At 56.0% G+C, this 15,703-nt stretch overlaps 2 protein-coding genes across 2 annotated transcripts in view; both read left to right on the top strand.

The window, feature by feature from the left end:
* LOC130022480 (rho guanine nucleotide exchange factor 18-like) overlaps window positions 1–15,012 on the top strand; it is a 69,779-nt gene extending 54,767 nt beyond the window's left edge. Inside the window, exons 3-9 of the mRNA XM_056113252.1 lie at window positions 1,351–1,465; window positions 2,983–3,040; window positions 3,223–3,267; window positions 3,771–3,848; window positions 5,658–5,760; window positions 5,898–5,982; window positions 14,960–15,012. Of these exons, the coding sequence (XP_055969227.1) occupies window positions 1,351–1,465; window positions 2,983–3,040; window positions 3,223–3,267; window positions 3,771–3,848; window positions 5,658–5,760; window positions 5,898–5,982; window positions 14,960–15,012 (537 nt within the window). The remainder of the gene's footprint in view (window positions 1–1,350; window positions 1,466–2,982; window positions 3,041–3,222; window positions 3,268–3,770; window positions 3,849–5,657; window positions 5,761–5,897; window positions 5,983–14,959) is intronic.
* Window positions 15,013–15,153: 141 nt separating this feature from the next.
* ARHGEF18 (Rho/Rac guanine nucleotide exchange factor 18) overlaps window positions 15,154–15,703 on the top strand; it is a 48,232-nt gene continuing 47,682 nt past the window's right edge. Inside the window, exon 1 of the mRNA XM_056113152.1 lies at window positions 15,154–15,245. The gene's annotated coding sequence lies outside the window, so the exon portion shown is untranslated. The remainder of the gene's footprint in view (window positions 15,246–15,703) is intronic.

The raw sequence follows: 15,703 nt of genomic DNA, 5'->3' as shown, positions 1-15,703 counted from the left end.
ACCGGTATCCCTGCCTCCCTCAACCAACCCCCACACACTTCTGGTTGTTTTGTTTTTTTGTTTGTTTATTTTGGAAACACACCAAGTGTCCGCAGGGCCAACTTCTGGCTCTGTTCAGGAATCAGTCCTGGTGGGGCTTGGGAGATCCTATGGGATTTGGGGGATCAAACACGGGGTTGGCCACCTGCAAGGCAAGTACCCTACCCACTGTACTATCACTCCAACCCCCTCCAACTGCTCTGTGATATGGCCTGGTCCACCCTGTCTGCCCCAAGGGGCCATCTGCACCCCCCCCCACCCCGTCCTGCCTGATCAGATGTAGCAGCCAGGAGAGAAACTAGCTGACACCCCCACCTGTTCTGTCTCCTTCCCTTCAGGCTCAGCCTAGATGCTTCTGCCACAAGTGAGGGGCCTGGCCTCCCTCGGACCCTGGCCAGTCTGGCCCTGAACCTGTCTGGGGCTGGCTTGCAAATGTGGACCCGAGAATTTTGGCCTGGGCGCAGGATCCCAGCAGAGGCACCAGGCAAGGTGGGTGCCCCCTTCAGACCCCCCTCAAGACACGATGTGGGTGGGAAAAAGAACAGTTGTCCTGGATTGGGGGGAGGTCACCGCTCCTTTTTTTTTTTTTCTTTTTGGGTCACACCCGACAATGCTCAGGGGTAAGTCCTGGCTGTGCACTCAGGAACTACTTCTAGCAGTGCTTGGGGGACCATATGGAATGCCAGGGGGGATCGAATCCGGGTCAGCCATGTGCAAGGCAAATGCCCTTCCCACTGTACTATCGCTCCGGCCCCAGCTCATGGATTCTTGAAATGCTGGGGTTCAAGGCAGGGGATTCTTGGACATAAGTGGGGTTCATGGGAATGGGGGGGGCTGGAATACTGGCTTGTGGGGAAGGATGCCCAATTTGTGCTTGGAGTCTGTGATCAGGAAATTTCTGCTGGAAGGGCTAGAGCGATAGTACGACCAGGAGGGCGCTTACCTTGCATGTGGCTGACCCGGGTTCAATTCCCATCATCCCCTGAACACTGCCAGGAGTGATTCCTGAGTGCAGAGTCAGGAGTAACCCCTGCCGATTGCCAGATGTGTCCCCTCAAAAAAAAATTTTCTACTGGAGGTGGTATCCAAGACCATGCTTGGGATGACGTTGACCCGAAGTTCTGCATTATGGGGGGCTCAGTGGGGGGGGTTGGCTGTCTGGGGTGGTCACCCCTCAGTTCCTCCTTGGCTGCTATGGAAATCCAGTCCCTTCCCTATGGCCCAGGGGTAGGGCCCTCCCCATAGCACCCTGATGTGTGTAGATAGGGAGAGGGGGGTTCTCAACTTGCCTGGTGACTGTTCCCCTCACAGGAATGGGACAAGCCAGAGAGAAGACCGCGGTCTCTGTCAGTGCCCGTGAGCTCCTCAGAGCTCAGGATCCAGGAAAGGTTTCCAGCTCTGGAGGTCCTGACCCCGGAAGTTCAAGGTAGCTGGGGCTGAGGGCTCCCCCAACACCCACTTCCCAGCCAGTAAGGCTTCTACCTGAGGCTCCCCTGGTTTGGGCTCTGGCTGTGACCCCCAGAGAAAAGAAAGAGGCTGCAGGGCTGGGGAGGTGGCTCATTGGCTAATTCATCCAGCACTAGCCTACCGATGAAGCCTGGTGGACTGCCTGGAGGCAGTGGCCATACCCCTTCTGTCTCTCTCTGCCTATCTCCTGATTTGTCTCTGCGTGAGGATCTCTCTAGGGTCAGACCCACCTGTCTACATCCCATCCCTCATTTCTAGATGAAGGATGAGATGAGCGAAATGAGATGAGGTGGCGGAAGAGATGTTTGCCTTGCTTGCACCCTCCTGGGTTCCATTCCCGGCATGTCCTGGTTCCCTCCCCCAAGCACTGCTGAGGGAGGAGGGGTCCCGAGATCTCCTCAACACTGTTTGGGAGGTTCTGCTGTTGATAGTGGAGGTTCCCCCAGTGGCTTTAGTGAAGCATCAAGGAGGAATTTGAGGGGCTGGAGCAATAGCACAGCGGGTAGGGTGTTTGCCTTGCACACGGCCAACCCGGGTTCGATTCCCAGCATCCCATATGGTCTCCTGAGCACCGCCAGGAGTGATTCCTGAGTGCAGAGTCAGGAGTACCCCTGTGCATTGCCGGGTGTGGCCCCCCCCAAAAAAAGAAGGAATTTGATGAGCCTGGAGTGATAGCCTAGTGGGGAGGGTGCTAGCCTTGCACGTGACCAACCCAGTTCGATCCCTGGCACCCTATAGGGTCCCACAAGCACAGTCAGGAGTAATGCCTGAGCATTGCCGGGTGTGGTCCCCAAACAAATTTTTTTTTGTCACACCCGGCGATGCTCAGGGGTTACTCCTGGCTTTGCACTCAGAATCACTCCTGACAGTGCTCGGGGGACCATATGGGATGCTGGGAATCGAACCCGGGTTGGCCACGTGCAAGGCAAACACCCTATCCGCTGTGCTATTGCTCCAGCCCATCCAAACAAAAAAATTAATAAATAAATATATTTTTTTTATAAAAAGAAGGAAATTGATGGGGATGGAGCTATAGTATGGGGGGAGGGTACTTACCTTGAACTTTATTTTTTTTTTGCTTTTTGGGTCACACCTGGCGATGCACAGGGGTTCCTCCTGGCTCTGCACTCAGGAGTTACTCCTGGCGGTGCTCAGGGGACCATATGGGATGCTGGGAATCGAACCCGGGTCGGCCGCGTGTAAGACAAACGCCCTACCCGCTGTGCTATCTCTCCAGCGCCCCCCCCCCCAATTTTTTTTAAAGAAAAAATGATAAGATGCAAGGCACTTTCCTTGGGGTTCATTGAGGGCCTGGGGACCTTGGCACTCGCTGTCTCTCTCCCCCAGAAGAGCAAGGGGACACGGCCGCCACCTCTACAGGGTCCCCTGACCCCGGCTCGGGTGGAGGGAGGGTGGGGGTGCAGCCCAGAGTGTCTTCACCGCTGTTTTCTGCTTGGGGGGGATGACTGTGTCCAGGCCTGGAGCCCCCGTTGCTGGAGTGTGTGGAGAAAGACCACGTGGAGCCCGACCATGTGTGAGTGTCTGCGCCTGTACCCTGCAGGGAGGAACCCCCAAAGCCCTCGGGAGGATCCTGGCCTGCACCCCTAGAGGGTGCAACCGAGGGGCCGCCTGGGGCCAGTCACTGCTGCGGGTGTCGGGGGAGTTGACGGGGGTGGGGGTGGGGGGGGACACTGAGCTGCTTTATCTCGCACCCAGGCTGATGGTCCAGCAGGTACTGCAAGAATTACGACAGTTCCACGGGTATGAAAGGACAGCACGGGAGGGATGGAGGGGTCGGGGAGGGGACGCGGCTGGGGACACGGGTGGGACAGGCGTGGACAGGTGCGAGAATGGGGGTGGGAGAGGTTTGGGATAGACGTGAGACAGGTGAGGGGCAGCTGGCAGGTGTGGGGCGGGTCTGAGTGGCAGGTGTGGGGGCCGGAGTGATAGCACCGCGGGGAGGGCGTTTGCCTGGCACGCGGCCGACCCGGGTTCGATTCCCAGCATCCCATAGGGTCCCCTGAGCAACTCCAGGAGTAGATCCTGAGTGCATGAGGAACCCTGTGCATTTCCAGGTGTGACCCAAAAAGTGAAGAAAGAGAGAGAGAGAGAGAGAGAGAGAGAGAGAGAAAGAGAGAGATGCGGGTCCCAGCATGCAGTAGGCAGGGATGGGGCGACTGTGCAGGAGACAGGGGGATATGGAAGAAGGGGACCAGACAGGGGCAGGCAGCTGACCCCAGTGTCCACCCCCTCTGCTCCCACAGCGTCCGGCAGAGGGCCCACTTGTCAACCAGTCCCGGAGGGGCCCACTCCAACCTCACCTGGTTTGAGTTCCTGTCCGAGTAAGTCCTCAGAACCTCGCGCGTGCGGGGGCCAACACGCTGTGCCAACGACCTTCTCTGCCTGGCCTAAGCTGGTTCCCTCCTTCTTCTCACGGGGACCACCACCAGGGCCACCACTGGGGTAACAGGAGAGGGGTCTCCTCGTTCACTGTATGAGGGCAGAGGAAGACTTTCTGGAGGAGGTGAGAGCTGGAGCCGGGTTCTGATGGATGAGTAGGAGTTGGCCAAAATATGGAGATGAGGGGGCTGGAGCAATAGCATAGTGGGTAGGGCGTTTGCCTTGCACGCGGCCGACCCGGGTTCGATTCCCAGCATCCCATATGGTCCCCTGAGCACCGCCAGGGGTAATTCCTGAGCGCAGAGCCAGGAGTAACCCCTGTGCATTGCCGGGTGTGACCCAAAAAGCAAAAAAAAATAAATAAATAAAATATGGAGATGAAATGGGGAAAGAAAATGGTGCCTTTGGAGGGAACTGCATGGCCTAGGGAAGGGGGTCCTGGTGGTCTGGGTGGAAGGAAGGTGTGCAGTGTCTGTGGAGACCAGGTGACCTTGGTGCGGAAGGAGGCTGGCCTTCCTCAAATAAACAAACCAAAAATGGTTTTGTTTTTCTGGGTTTTGATTTTTGGGGCCACACCCAGCATGCTCAGGGCTGGCTCCTGGCTCTGCACTCAGGGATCACTCCTAGCGGGCTCAGGGGACCCTAGAGGATGCTGGGGATGGAACCCAGGTTGGGCACGTGCAAGGCAACCGCCCTCCCCACTTGTTCTATCATCCCAGTCCCTCGACTTTTACTCCAAAGGGGGTAGGAACATCTGGAAAACCAGCTCCCAGGTCACTGATGATAACCCGGGAGCAAGGGGCACACACAGACCATACCTGGTTGTTCCTTTATTCCATGAGGTGGCCTGCCAGGAACTCTGACAGGCGCCGGGGAGCGGGGAGCAGGGGAAAGCCCATTTGGGGGCCACTGGAAGGATGGGCAGGGGTGAAAGGTTGCTGAGATGAGGCAGGGGAGAGGCCGGGGCTGGACAGAACCAAGGAGGCAGCCTCTGGCCACTGTGGATTAGACCAGGTCCATCCCCATTGCCTTTCCGGAACTCGGAAAACTGCCTGGTGATTGAATGTGTGTGTGTGTGTGTGTGTGCATGTGTGCATGCCCATCATATTATCTCGTTCTTACTTTGGACAACCTGGCAGGCTACCGAATGTAACCTGCCCACACGGCAGAGTCTGGCAAACTCCCCGTGGCGTACCCAATATGCCAAATACCAGTAACAATGATGGGTCTCATTCTCCTAACCCTGAAAGAGCCTTGAATATGGCCCTTTTTAAAATCTCAGGGCTGGGGCTGGAGCAATAGCACAGCGAGTAGGGCGTTTGCCTTGCACGCGGCCGACCCGGGTTCGATTCCCAGCATCCCATATGGTCCCCTGAGCACCGCCAGGAGTTAACTCCTGAGTGCAGAGCCAGGTGTATCTGCTGTGCGTTGCCGGGTGTGACCCCCCCAAAAAAAAATCTCAGGGCTAGGACGAAGGAGACGTTACTGGTGCCTGCTCGAGGCAATCGACGAACAACAGGATGATCGTGATCGTGATCGTGACGTGTGCATTATGTGTGTGCAGTGTGTGTATGGATATATGTGTGTATGAGTATGTGTGTGTTGTGGGGGGGGGCAGGGGGTAGTTCGGGACCAGAGAAGAGGGGAAACAGGATGAGAACCCACGGGAAGATGGGGTGTGGGTGCCTCCAGCAGGGCTGGCTCCAAACGCCCCCCTTGCACCCCACTTCTCATCTCTTCTTATCCTTTAGGACGGATGATGGTGCTGGCAAGGCCGAGAGGATCCCCCGGGGTGTCGGGGTGAAACGCAGGCTGAGCTGCCTCCGCAGCCGAGTCACCAGGCAGAAGGAGAAGGTCAGTGTGTGCAGGGTGGCCCCTGACCTGAGAATCTCATGATTAAGGGGGGAAGGGGCGGGGCGGGGGGGGAGATAGGGGAGCAGGTCCTGGCAGCACCCGGCATGCTAAGGTCCATCTCGGGGCTCCCCCTCCAGGTGAAGAGCCCGGGAGTGCCCAAGGACAAGGGCCAGGACATCAGGGAGAGGAGAGAAAGTGCCGGCCAGTCCTCCCCGAGCACCGGTAGGTCGGGGTCCACTCGGACCCTTCCCTTTCATCTCCTCCACATTGCAGCCTCACTAGCTGTCATCTCCCTCCCTATGCCCCCCCCCCAACTTGCCGGCACACCTCAGTTTGCAAAATCGGGGTTGGAAGGCGCAGCAGGTTGGGGGAGCATCTCTGTGAATGGAAAATTGCAACCCAGAGGCGGCTGGATCCCTAGAAATGGCATTTCTTGGGGGTTCTGGAGGTATCGGCTGGAGGGGGATCTAGACGGGGATCTAGAGATAAATGAGCAAGAGGAATCTGGAGGGGGATCTGGACGGGATTTGGAGGGGAATCTGGGGATCTGGAGGGGGATCTGGAGGGGATCTGGGGATCTGGAGGGGATTTGGAGGGGAATCTGGGGATCTGGAGGGGGATCTGGAGGGGATCTGGGGATCTGGATGGGATTTGGAGGGGAATCTGGGGATCTGGAGGGGGATCTGGAGGGGATCTGGGGATCTGGAGGGGATTTGGAAGGGAATCTGGGGATCTGGAGGGCATCTGGAAGGAATCTGGAGGGGAATTTGGGGATCTGGAGGGGGATCTGGAGGGGGATCTGGAGGGGATCTGGGGATCTGGAGGGGATTTGGAGGGGAATCTGGGGATCTGGAGGGGGATCTGGAGGGGATCTGGGGATCTGGAGGGGATTTGGAGGGGAATCGGGGGATCTGGAGGGGGATCTGGAGGGGATCTGGGGATCTGGATGGGATTTGGAGGGGAATCTGGGGATCTGGAGGGGGTTCTGGAGGGGATTTGGAAGGGAATCTGGGGATCTGGAGGGCATCTGGAAGAAATCTGGAGGGGAATTTGGGGATCTGGAGGGGGATCTGGAGGGGGATCTGGAGGGGATCTGGGGATCTGGAGGGGATTTGGAGGGGAATCTGGGGATCTGGAGGGCATCTGGAAGGAATCTGGAGGGGAATTTGGGGATCTGGAGGGGATTTGGAGGGGATCTGGGGATCTGGAGGGGATTTGGAGGGGAATCTGGGGATGTGGAGGGGGATCTGGAGGGGATCTGGGGATCTAGAGTGCATCTGGAAGGGATCTGGAGGGGAATTTGGGGATCTGGAGGGGATTTGGAGGGGATCTGGAGGGGAATCTAGGGATCTGGAGGGTGTCTGGGGATCTGGAGGGAATCTGGAGGGGACCTGGAGGGAAATCTAGGGATCTGGAGGGGGTCTGGAGGGGATCTGGAGATGTCTGAGGTGTAGCTGTTAGCAGGGCGAGGTAGGGCTCTCTCTGGAGGTGCTGGAACAGGGGGTCTCCCCTGACATCTGGCTATTTCTTGGTGGGGGTGCAGAATGCTGGTTTCTCCGCACCTTGCCTTCAGCCACGTATGAGTTTGTCATTAGTGCTGTTGGTTTGTGTTGTTTTGTGCTTTGGGGACCACACCTGGGGGTGCTCAGGGGTTCTCAGGCTCAGGGACCCTAGGGGATGCTGGGCATAGAACTCGGTCAGCCCCATGCAGGGCAAACGCCCTAGCCGCTGTACTATCCTTCTAGCCGCCCCCCCCCCCCCCGTTCAAGTCTGGGTCTCAGTTTGGCACCTGTGGTCGCTCATCTGGACTCAGCACATGCTTGGAAACATGCCTTTCCAAATAAGGCCACTTTGGGGGCTTGTGGGGGGCCGTGGGACCAGGCACTGTCCCCCCCAGAGCTCCCTGAGATGGAAGGAAAGTTGAAGGGGGCGGGGGGGGAGTGAGGTTGAGTGACTTGGAGCCAGGGACAACTGCACTGGCATGGGGGGGCCGGGGGGTGGAGAGCCCAAGGCCACGGAGGGGCCTAAAAGGAGACAAATGATCAAGAAATGGAAGAGGCAGGGCTGGAGAGATAGCACAGCGGGTAGGGCGTTTGCCTTGCACGCGGCCAACCCGGGTTCGATCCCCGGCATCCCATATGGTCCCCTGAGCACCTAATTCCTGAGTGCAGAGCCAGGAGTAAGCCCTGTACATCTCCAGGTGTTACCCAAAAAGAAAAAAAAAGAGAGAGAGAGAGAGGGAGAGAGGGAGGGAGAGGAGGAATGCAGGCAGGGACAGAGGGACAGAGAGGGGGAAGCAGGGGAGGGGGGAGGAGATTCTGAGACGCCTGACTTGGGGGTGCTTTTCCCAGCCTAGCCATCCTCTGCCCCCCACAGTCCTCCAAGTCCTTTCCGTTTTGAAAAAGTGGGGGAGGGGGTATTGAGCACGAAATACAGTTACTCCCAGGTTTTACCAACCCCGACAGCCAGCCTCTTCCTAGGAAATCAGGGGCTTCCCCCAAATCACCTTATCGCCATAACAAAGGAGACCTTTGTCCTCCTCAGCACCCGGACAAAGGTCTGCTGGGTGGGTGACAGATCTTGGGGAGGGGGCCTGGCTCTCTGGATGGTCCTTGGGTGGGGAGGCTGTCCCCTACCTTCAGCCCCATCTCCCTGAATTGAACTGCCAGAAATGCCTCCAGATGCCCAAATGCCCCCTGAGGGACTGACCCTCCCCCCAGAGCCAGAGACAGAGAGTTAGAGGGGGAATAAAGTATTTTCTTTTTTTCTTTTTTCAAACATCTTATTTATTTATTTATTTATTTATTTATTTGGCTTTTTTTTGGGGGTCACACCCGGTGATGCACGGGGGTTGCTCCTGGCTCTGCACTCAGGAATTACTCCTGGCGGTGCTCAGGGGACCCTCTGGGGTGCCGGGGATTGAACCTGGGTTGCCGTCATGCAAGGCAAAGGCCCTACCCACTGTACCCATCGCTCCTGCCCCGAATGAAGTTTTTTTCTTTCTTTTCTTGGGCAACACCAAGGGATGCTCAGGGATCACTCCTGGCTGGCTTGGGGGATGAGGGGGAGTGCCAGGAATCATCCGCGTGCAGGACCAGCATCCTCCCCGTTGTCTATTGTCCTCTCTCTCTCTCTCTCTCTTTTTTTTTTTTGCTTTGAAGAGTAACATAAATTTTAATTGAGATCTATTCACTTATACATTCTGGGCTTCCCTCTCTGCACATACACTTTTTTTCCTCCCTATTTTTCCCACTGTCTTGTAGGAATTATCTAAAATTCTCTGAAAAGGATTAATCTTTTGCTCTTTGATACTATGGGGTTTTTTTTTGTATTTATTTATTTATTGAATCACTGTGGGAAAAGTTACAAAGCTTTCAGATTTAAGTCTCGGTCACGCAAATCTCAAACACATTTCCCTTTACCAATACTTATTTTTCACCACGAAGAACCCCAATAAACCCGCCCCCCCAACCCTCCCAATGCCTGTGAGGCAGGTGAATTCTAGTTAACACTCTATCTGCTTTGATTAGATCCATTGTTTCGACAAAAGATGCACCATTATTATTTAGAGTTTACACCCCCAAATCAGACCTGCTGAAAAGGCATTGTGAGATAATTTGTTTTCTGCAGCTGGTCACAATAATTAAATAATGTCGGGTGGCCGCAATAGCGGCCGCGTGATTTTGGATTTCTGATATGTTACTTATTAAGCCTGGAAGTATTTCTGCTGAGAGTCAGATAATTATGAGATTGGTTTCTGTGCTCTGGAGCCATGGCCGTGCCGGAGAGCCGCTCGTGGGGGGCAACTGGTGACCTTGGTAGGGCGTGAAGGATGAGTCGGGAATGCCCCCCTTCCCAAGTGTCCCCTCTCTTTTGAGCCCTGTTTTTGCTTTGACGCTTAGGGGCCACCACTAAAAAAGGGTCACTCCCAACTCAGTGCTCAAAGGTCACCTCCAACCTGCCGGGGGTCAAGCCTAGGGTGCCCATGTGCTTAGCACATGCCCCAGTCCCTGCCTCGTTGGGGTTTCTTTATTTGTTTTATTTGGGGGCCTCATCCAGCAGTGCTCAGGGCTTCCTCCTGGTTCTGTGCTCAGGGATTTTTCCTGGCAGGCTTGGGAGACCCTATGGGGTCCCAAGGATCGAACCTGGGTCAGGCACAGACAAGGCGGTCTCTTCCTGCTGTGACCCCATATCTCCCCAATTCCACCCACCCCCCACTTTGGGAAACCTCAAGGCTGAAGTCTTGGGCTGAATTCCAGATCCCAGATATTCCATTTCAAGTCCGCCCTGAGTTTTCTCTGGGGGTTCCTTTTTCTTTTTTTCTTTTTCTTGGGGTGGGGGGGAGGCACACCCAGCAATGCTCAGGAGTTCTTCAGGCTCTGTACTTAGAAATCACTCTTGGGGGCTGGAGTGATAGCACAGCGGGGAGGGCGTTTGCCTTGCATGCGGTTGACCCGGGTTTGATTCCCAGCATCCCATATGGTCCCCCGGGCACCGCCAGGTGTAATTCCTGAGTGCATGAACCAGGAGTAACCCCTGCGCATTGCCGGGTGTGACCCAAAAAGCAAAAAAAAAAAAAAAAAAAAAAAGAAATCACTCTTGGCTGTGCTCAGGAGATCCCATGGGATGCCGGGGATTGAACCCACATCAGCCACGGGCAAGCTGAGTGCCCCTCCCCCACTGTACCATCACTCCTCCCGGGCAATAGGTGTGGCCAGGGGGACCCTCATGGGGTTACAGCGCGTTGCCCACAGCAGTTGTGAGCTCTGTTCCCTCAGCCACATAGACCCCTGAGCACTGCTAGTGTGTCCCCCTTCAAAAAAAAAACAAAAAAAAAAAATAGGAGCTGGAGCGATAGTATAGTGTCTCTTGCACATGGTCAACCCGGGTTCGATCCTCAGCATTCCCTAGGGTCCCTGGAACATCTCCAGGAGTGATCCCCGAGCATCGAATCAGGAGGAAGCCTTGAACATCGCTGGGTGTGGCCCCCCAAATCAAAAAAATTAAAAAGCGACCTTCCTTCGTCACCTGCTTCAAGGACCGGTGACTATTCATTCCTTCTCTGTTCTTGGGGAGTGAGTCACCCCATCGAGTGGCCTCCTCTGAGGAAGAATGGAATCTAGTTCCTCCTTGTAGGGGTGTCATTTGTTTTCAGGGCAACTCTTGAGCTCCAGGGAGGTTTGAGTGGATCAAGGAGAGGATGAGGGTAACACTTAGCAGGATGCCCAAGAGATCTCTTCTGGGTCTCTAAACATCCCATCTCCATCAGTTGTTGTCCTAAAAGGGTTTTGGTGGGGAGGGGGGCGGGTCGGAATGATAAGACAGTGGGGAGAGAGATTGCCTTGCACACAGCTGACCAGGGTTCCATCCCTGGCACCCATAGGATCTCCGAGCCTTGCCAGGAATGATCCCAGAAGCCCTGAGCACCACTGGGTATGACAAAACAAAACAAAACAAAAGAAGACTTTTAAGGGGCCTGGAGAGACCATACTGGGGAGAGGCATTTGCCCCACACGCAGTTGATCCAAGTTTCATCAGTTGATCCAAGTTTCATCCCTGACACCCAGAGGGTCCCCGAAGCTCCACCAGGAGTAATCCCTGAGCACAGAGTCAGGAGGAAACCCTGAACACTGCTAGACATGACTCCAAACCTCAAAAAAAAGGATAAGTGGAAGGGTGGGGAGAGTTAGGACAGCAGGCAGTGCACTTGCCTTGCACACAGCAGACCCAGGTTCGATCCCTGGCACCTCAGAGACCGCCAGGAGTGACCCTTGAGTGCAGAGCCAGGAGTAAACCCTGACCATGGGTGGGGGGGGGGGTCACACCCAGCAACCCTGACCAAAACCAAACAAAATGAATAAGCAGGATAACCTTGTCTCACTCCCACTGGAAGTGTTTTTTTGTTTTGGTTTGGTTTTTAGTTTTTTGGGTCACACCAGGAGATGCTCAGGGGTTGCTCCAGGCTCCGCACTCAGGAATTACTCCTGGCAGCGTTTGGGGGACCCTATGGGGTGCCGGGGATCAAACCCAGGTCAGTTGTGTGCAAGGCAAATGCCCTCCATGCTCAAGCTCTCCCACCGGAAGTGTAGGCCCAGGAATCACACCCCCGACAACAAGGTCAGTCTGCAAAGCCAGGTTTCTCTGTGGCCTAGAGGAAGCTCACCAAGGTAAGGAAGATTCCAGCAAACAGCATGAGTCACTTCATGCTGCACTTAGCCGACACGGGTTTGGGTAGAAACACCAAGATTTCCCCCAAGACCAGCCCCGCTGATGGCGCCCGTCTGGACTGTCCAGTTCCAGCCTCCACCAAGCAAGGCCCTGGCTGGCCCTGACCCCCTCCGTCCTTCTCTCCCACTTCTCAGCGCCCCTGAGATCCCCAGATGCTCCCAGAACTTGCTCTGCTGCCTAAGTCTTACTCACCCTTTTTATTACCATGTTCAGGAAGCCACGGGTGACAGACCCCCAAATGACAGTGTCTAACTTCAGTGGTCCTTAACACCTCAGCATCTTTGTCCTCTCCCCCCACCTAGAACCATGCCTGAAGATAGTTTGGCTTATCAAGATTTGGGGTGTCTCGGGGCAGACGCTTGTCTTGCATGCAGCTGGGTTCGATCCCCGACATCCCATACGGTTCCCTCAAGCACCGCTAGGAGTAATTTCTGAGGGTCAGAGCCAGGAGTAAGCCCTGAGCACTGTTGGGTGTGACCCCCAAACAAAACAAAACTTGGGGTGTCTTGACATTCAGTGGGTAGCGGTGGGAGGGGGCTTTTCAACATCTTCCAACTCCCAGAACAGCTTCTAGAGATTGACATTGGGGTGAGCTTGAGAAAGTCCCCCCCACCCCATCCCCTGGTCTTCTTAGCTCTTAGCAGGATACAGCTCCACCCCCTTGAGAAAGACTCACAAACGCATAAAAGTGAGAAGTGACAAAAAAAAGACAAGAGGTGCAGATCAGGGGCTGGAGTGATAGTACAGTGGGTAGGGCATTTGCCTTGCATGCAGCTGACCTGGGTTCGTTCCCCAGCATCCCTTATGTCCCCGTAATTCCTGAGTGCAGAGCCAGGAGTAACCCCTGAGCATTGCTGGGTGTGACCCAAAAAGAAAAAAAAAAAAAGAACAGAGATGGAGGTCAAAAGCCCTTGGGTTAGGGCGAAGGGTAGAATTGCCTCCCTCTGAAATAACTGCATTGAGCTGCATTCCCTTGAATGCACCCGGTTCTATCCCAGGCACCGAACTGACAGCACAGAGCCAGGAGTAGCTACTGAGCACATGGGGTGTGCCCCCAAATGAAAATAAAACTGAGAGGCTAGAGCGATAATACAGTAGGTAGGGCGTTTGCCTAGCACATGACCAACCTGGGTTTAATCCCTGGTATCAGATAGGGTCGCCTGGGCACTGCCAGGGCTAACTCCTGAGCACAGAGCCAGAAGTAATGCCTGAGCAAAGGGCCACTCCTAAGTGTGGCCAAAAAAGGAAGAAAAAAAAAAAACAACTGAAAGGTCCCATGAACTTTTGGGGCTCAAAAGGCTCTTTGCATTGGGATTTCTTATTTTGGTTCGGTTTGGGGGCTACACATGGCTGTGTTCAGGGTGGACTCTTAGCTCTGCATTCAGGAATTACTCCCTGCAGAGCTTGGGAGATCCTATGGGGGTGCTGGACATCAAACCGGGTTCAGCTGTGTGCAAGACAAGTGCCCGCCCCGCTGTCCTAAGACTCCACGATCACGACCATCCTGTTATTCGTCAATTGCCTCGAGCAGGCCCCAGTAACATCTCCTTCGTCCTAGCCCTGAGATTTTTTAAAAAGTGCCATATTCAAGGCTCTTTCAGAGTTAGGAGAATGAGACCCATCATTGTTACTGGTATTTGGCATATTGGGTACGCCACAGGGAGTTTGCCAGACTCTGCCGTGTGGGCAGGTTACATTCGGTAGCCTGCCAGGTTGTCCAAAGTAGGAATGAGATAATAAGATGTCCTAAGACTCCAGCCTCTATTATTTCTAATAGTTCTTGGGAAAAAGTGTCTGTGCTTTGGGAGTATTTTGCATGTTGTTGACAGTTTTGTTTTGGTTTGGGGGTGATTCCTGACAGTACTGGGGTGCAGAGGGGAGACAGTTATGCAGTGCTTCCAAACCCTGGCCTCTCCTCTGTGTATCACACTCCAGCCCAGCCCTCTGAGTCCTCTCCCAGCTGTTTTTTTTTTTTTTAATTTTATTTTATTTTTGACTTTTTGGGTCATACCCGGCGATGCACAGGGGTTACTCCTGGCCCTGCACTCAGGAATCACTCCTGGAGGTGCTCAGGGGACCCTATGGGATGCTGGGAATCGAACTCAGGTCGGCCGCGTGTAAGGCAAACGCCCTACCGGCTGTGCTATCACTCCAGCCCCCAGCTGTTTTTTTTTTTAAGATTATGAAAGTTAATTTTGGGGTGAGGTGTCTCGCCTATTTTCTGGGACGCGCGTGATACATGGCTTGGCTATCTGATGGCACCTGTCTGAGTGTCTGGTATGTGTTTGGGGGTGCTTGATGCTATCTCTTGGGGAGTCTAGAACCATCTGAGCGGGACTGACTAATCTTCGCAGGGAACAGATCTGCTTTCTTTTTTTTTCTTCTCCATTTCTGTTCTCTCTCCCCTCACATTTCTCGCTTAGGATTCCAGACCCCCAGGCACCCACTGATAATTATCATGCAGGCACCCCCAAATACCCACGGGTCTGCCTTAGGGACAGAAACCTTCTCAGTTTTTTGGTTTTTTTTTTTTGCTTTTTGGGTCACACCCCGCGATGCACAGGGGTCACTCCTGGCTCATGCACTCAGGAGTTACTCCTGGCGGTGCTCGGGGGACCCTATGGGATGCTGGGAATCGAACCCGGGTCGGCCGCGTGCAAGGCAAACGCCCTCCCCGCTGTGCTATCTCTCCAGCCGGAAACCTTCTCAGTTTTGCTTATCACCCACCCAGACTCCTGCTAATCCCACCAAACCCTCTTAGGGGTTCCCAGGCTGGCTCCTGTGAATTGCGCCGCCCGCCTGCGTGCACGGGGCCAACCTGGGGTCGGCCCCCGGGCACCCCAAAAGGGTCCCTCGAGCCCACCAGGAACGATCCCTAAGCACCACCTGGGTGTGTGTCCCCCCAAAAAGCACCCACCACCTCCGCGCCAGCACCCCTCCCCCCTCTCCAGCCCGCGAATCCTCCCACGAGACCGCGCGGACGCCGCCTGCGGCTCCGGCTTCAGCCGCAAGCCCCGACCTTGACTCCCCAAACCCACGAGCCCAGGAGACCCCGCCCCCTTCCGGGTTCACGCCCCCACGCGAGCCACGCCCACCGGCGGGTGGGGGCGTGTCCGCGCACGCGCGCACCGGCCCGCGCGCCTTCCCGCTTCCGGCTCGGCGCCGCTGGCGGCTGTTGCAGCCGGGGAGGTTGGACGGCGGCGGCTGGGGCGATCGGAGGCGCGGGCGGGCAGCGCCGGACACCGGGCGGAGGCGAGGTGAGCAGGGCAGGGCGGGTCCGAGGAGAACGGGACGCGGGAATGCAACGGGGAGCCGTCGGGAGCCGTCGGGCGCGGGACCCCCCGAGGTTGCCTGGGCTCCTCCGGGCTGGCGCGCCGGTGCAGGGGGGCTCGGTGGAGGGGCAGCCGCTGCCCGGGGAGCCCTGCAAGCCCATCGTCCTTCCTTCTGCAGGGGGGGGCCCAGTGCGACCCCTCCTCAGATCTGGAGCCCAGCAAGGTCCTGGGGCTCCAGGGTCCCGAGCGGCTGGGGCCGGCCTGGTGGGAAGGGGCGACAGCCCTGCCCCACCCCCACCCGCCAGACCACCAGATCCCCCCGTCCCGGGGCTCCAGCGAGGGCTACGAAGTCCCCCTGAGCCCCTTAGAGCTGGTCCCGGGACCCCCTGCCCCAGAAGATCCCGCCTTAGTGCTGGTCCCGGGACCCCCTGCCCCAGAAGACC

This window comes from Sorex fumeus, unplaced genomic scaffold, assembly GCF_029834395.1.
Source record: "Sorex fumeus unplaced genomic scaffold, SorFum_2.1 ptg000019l, whole genome shotgun sequence".
Taxonomy (NCBI): domain Eukaryota; kingdom Metazoa; phylum Chordata; class Mammalia; order Eulipotyphla; family Soricidae; genus Sorex; species Sorex fumeus.
The sequence above is the reverse complement of the archived record's forward strand: the minus strand, read 5'-3'. Positions and strand labels throughout refer to the sequence as shown.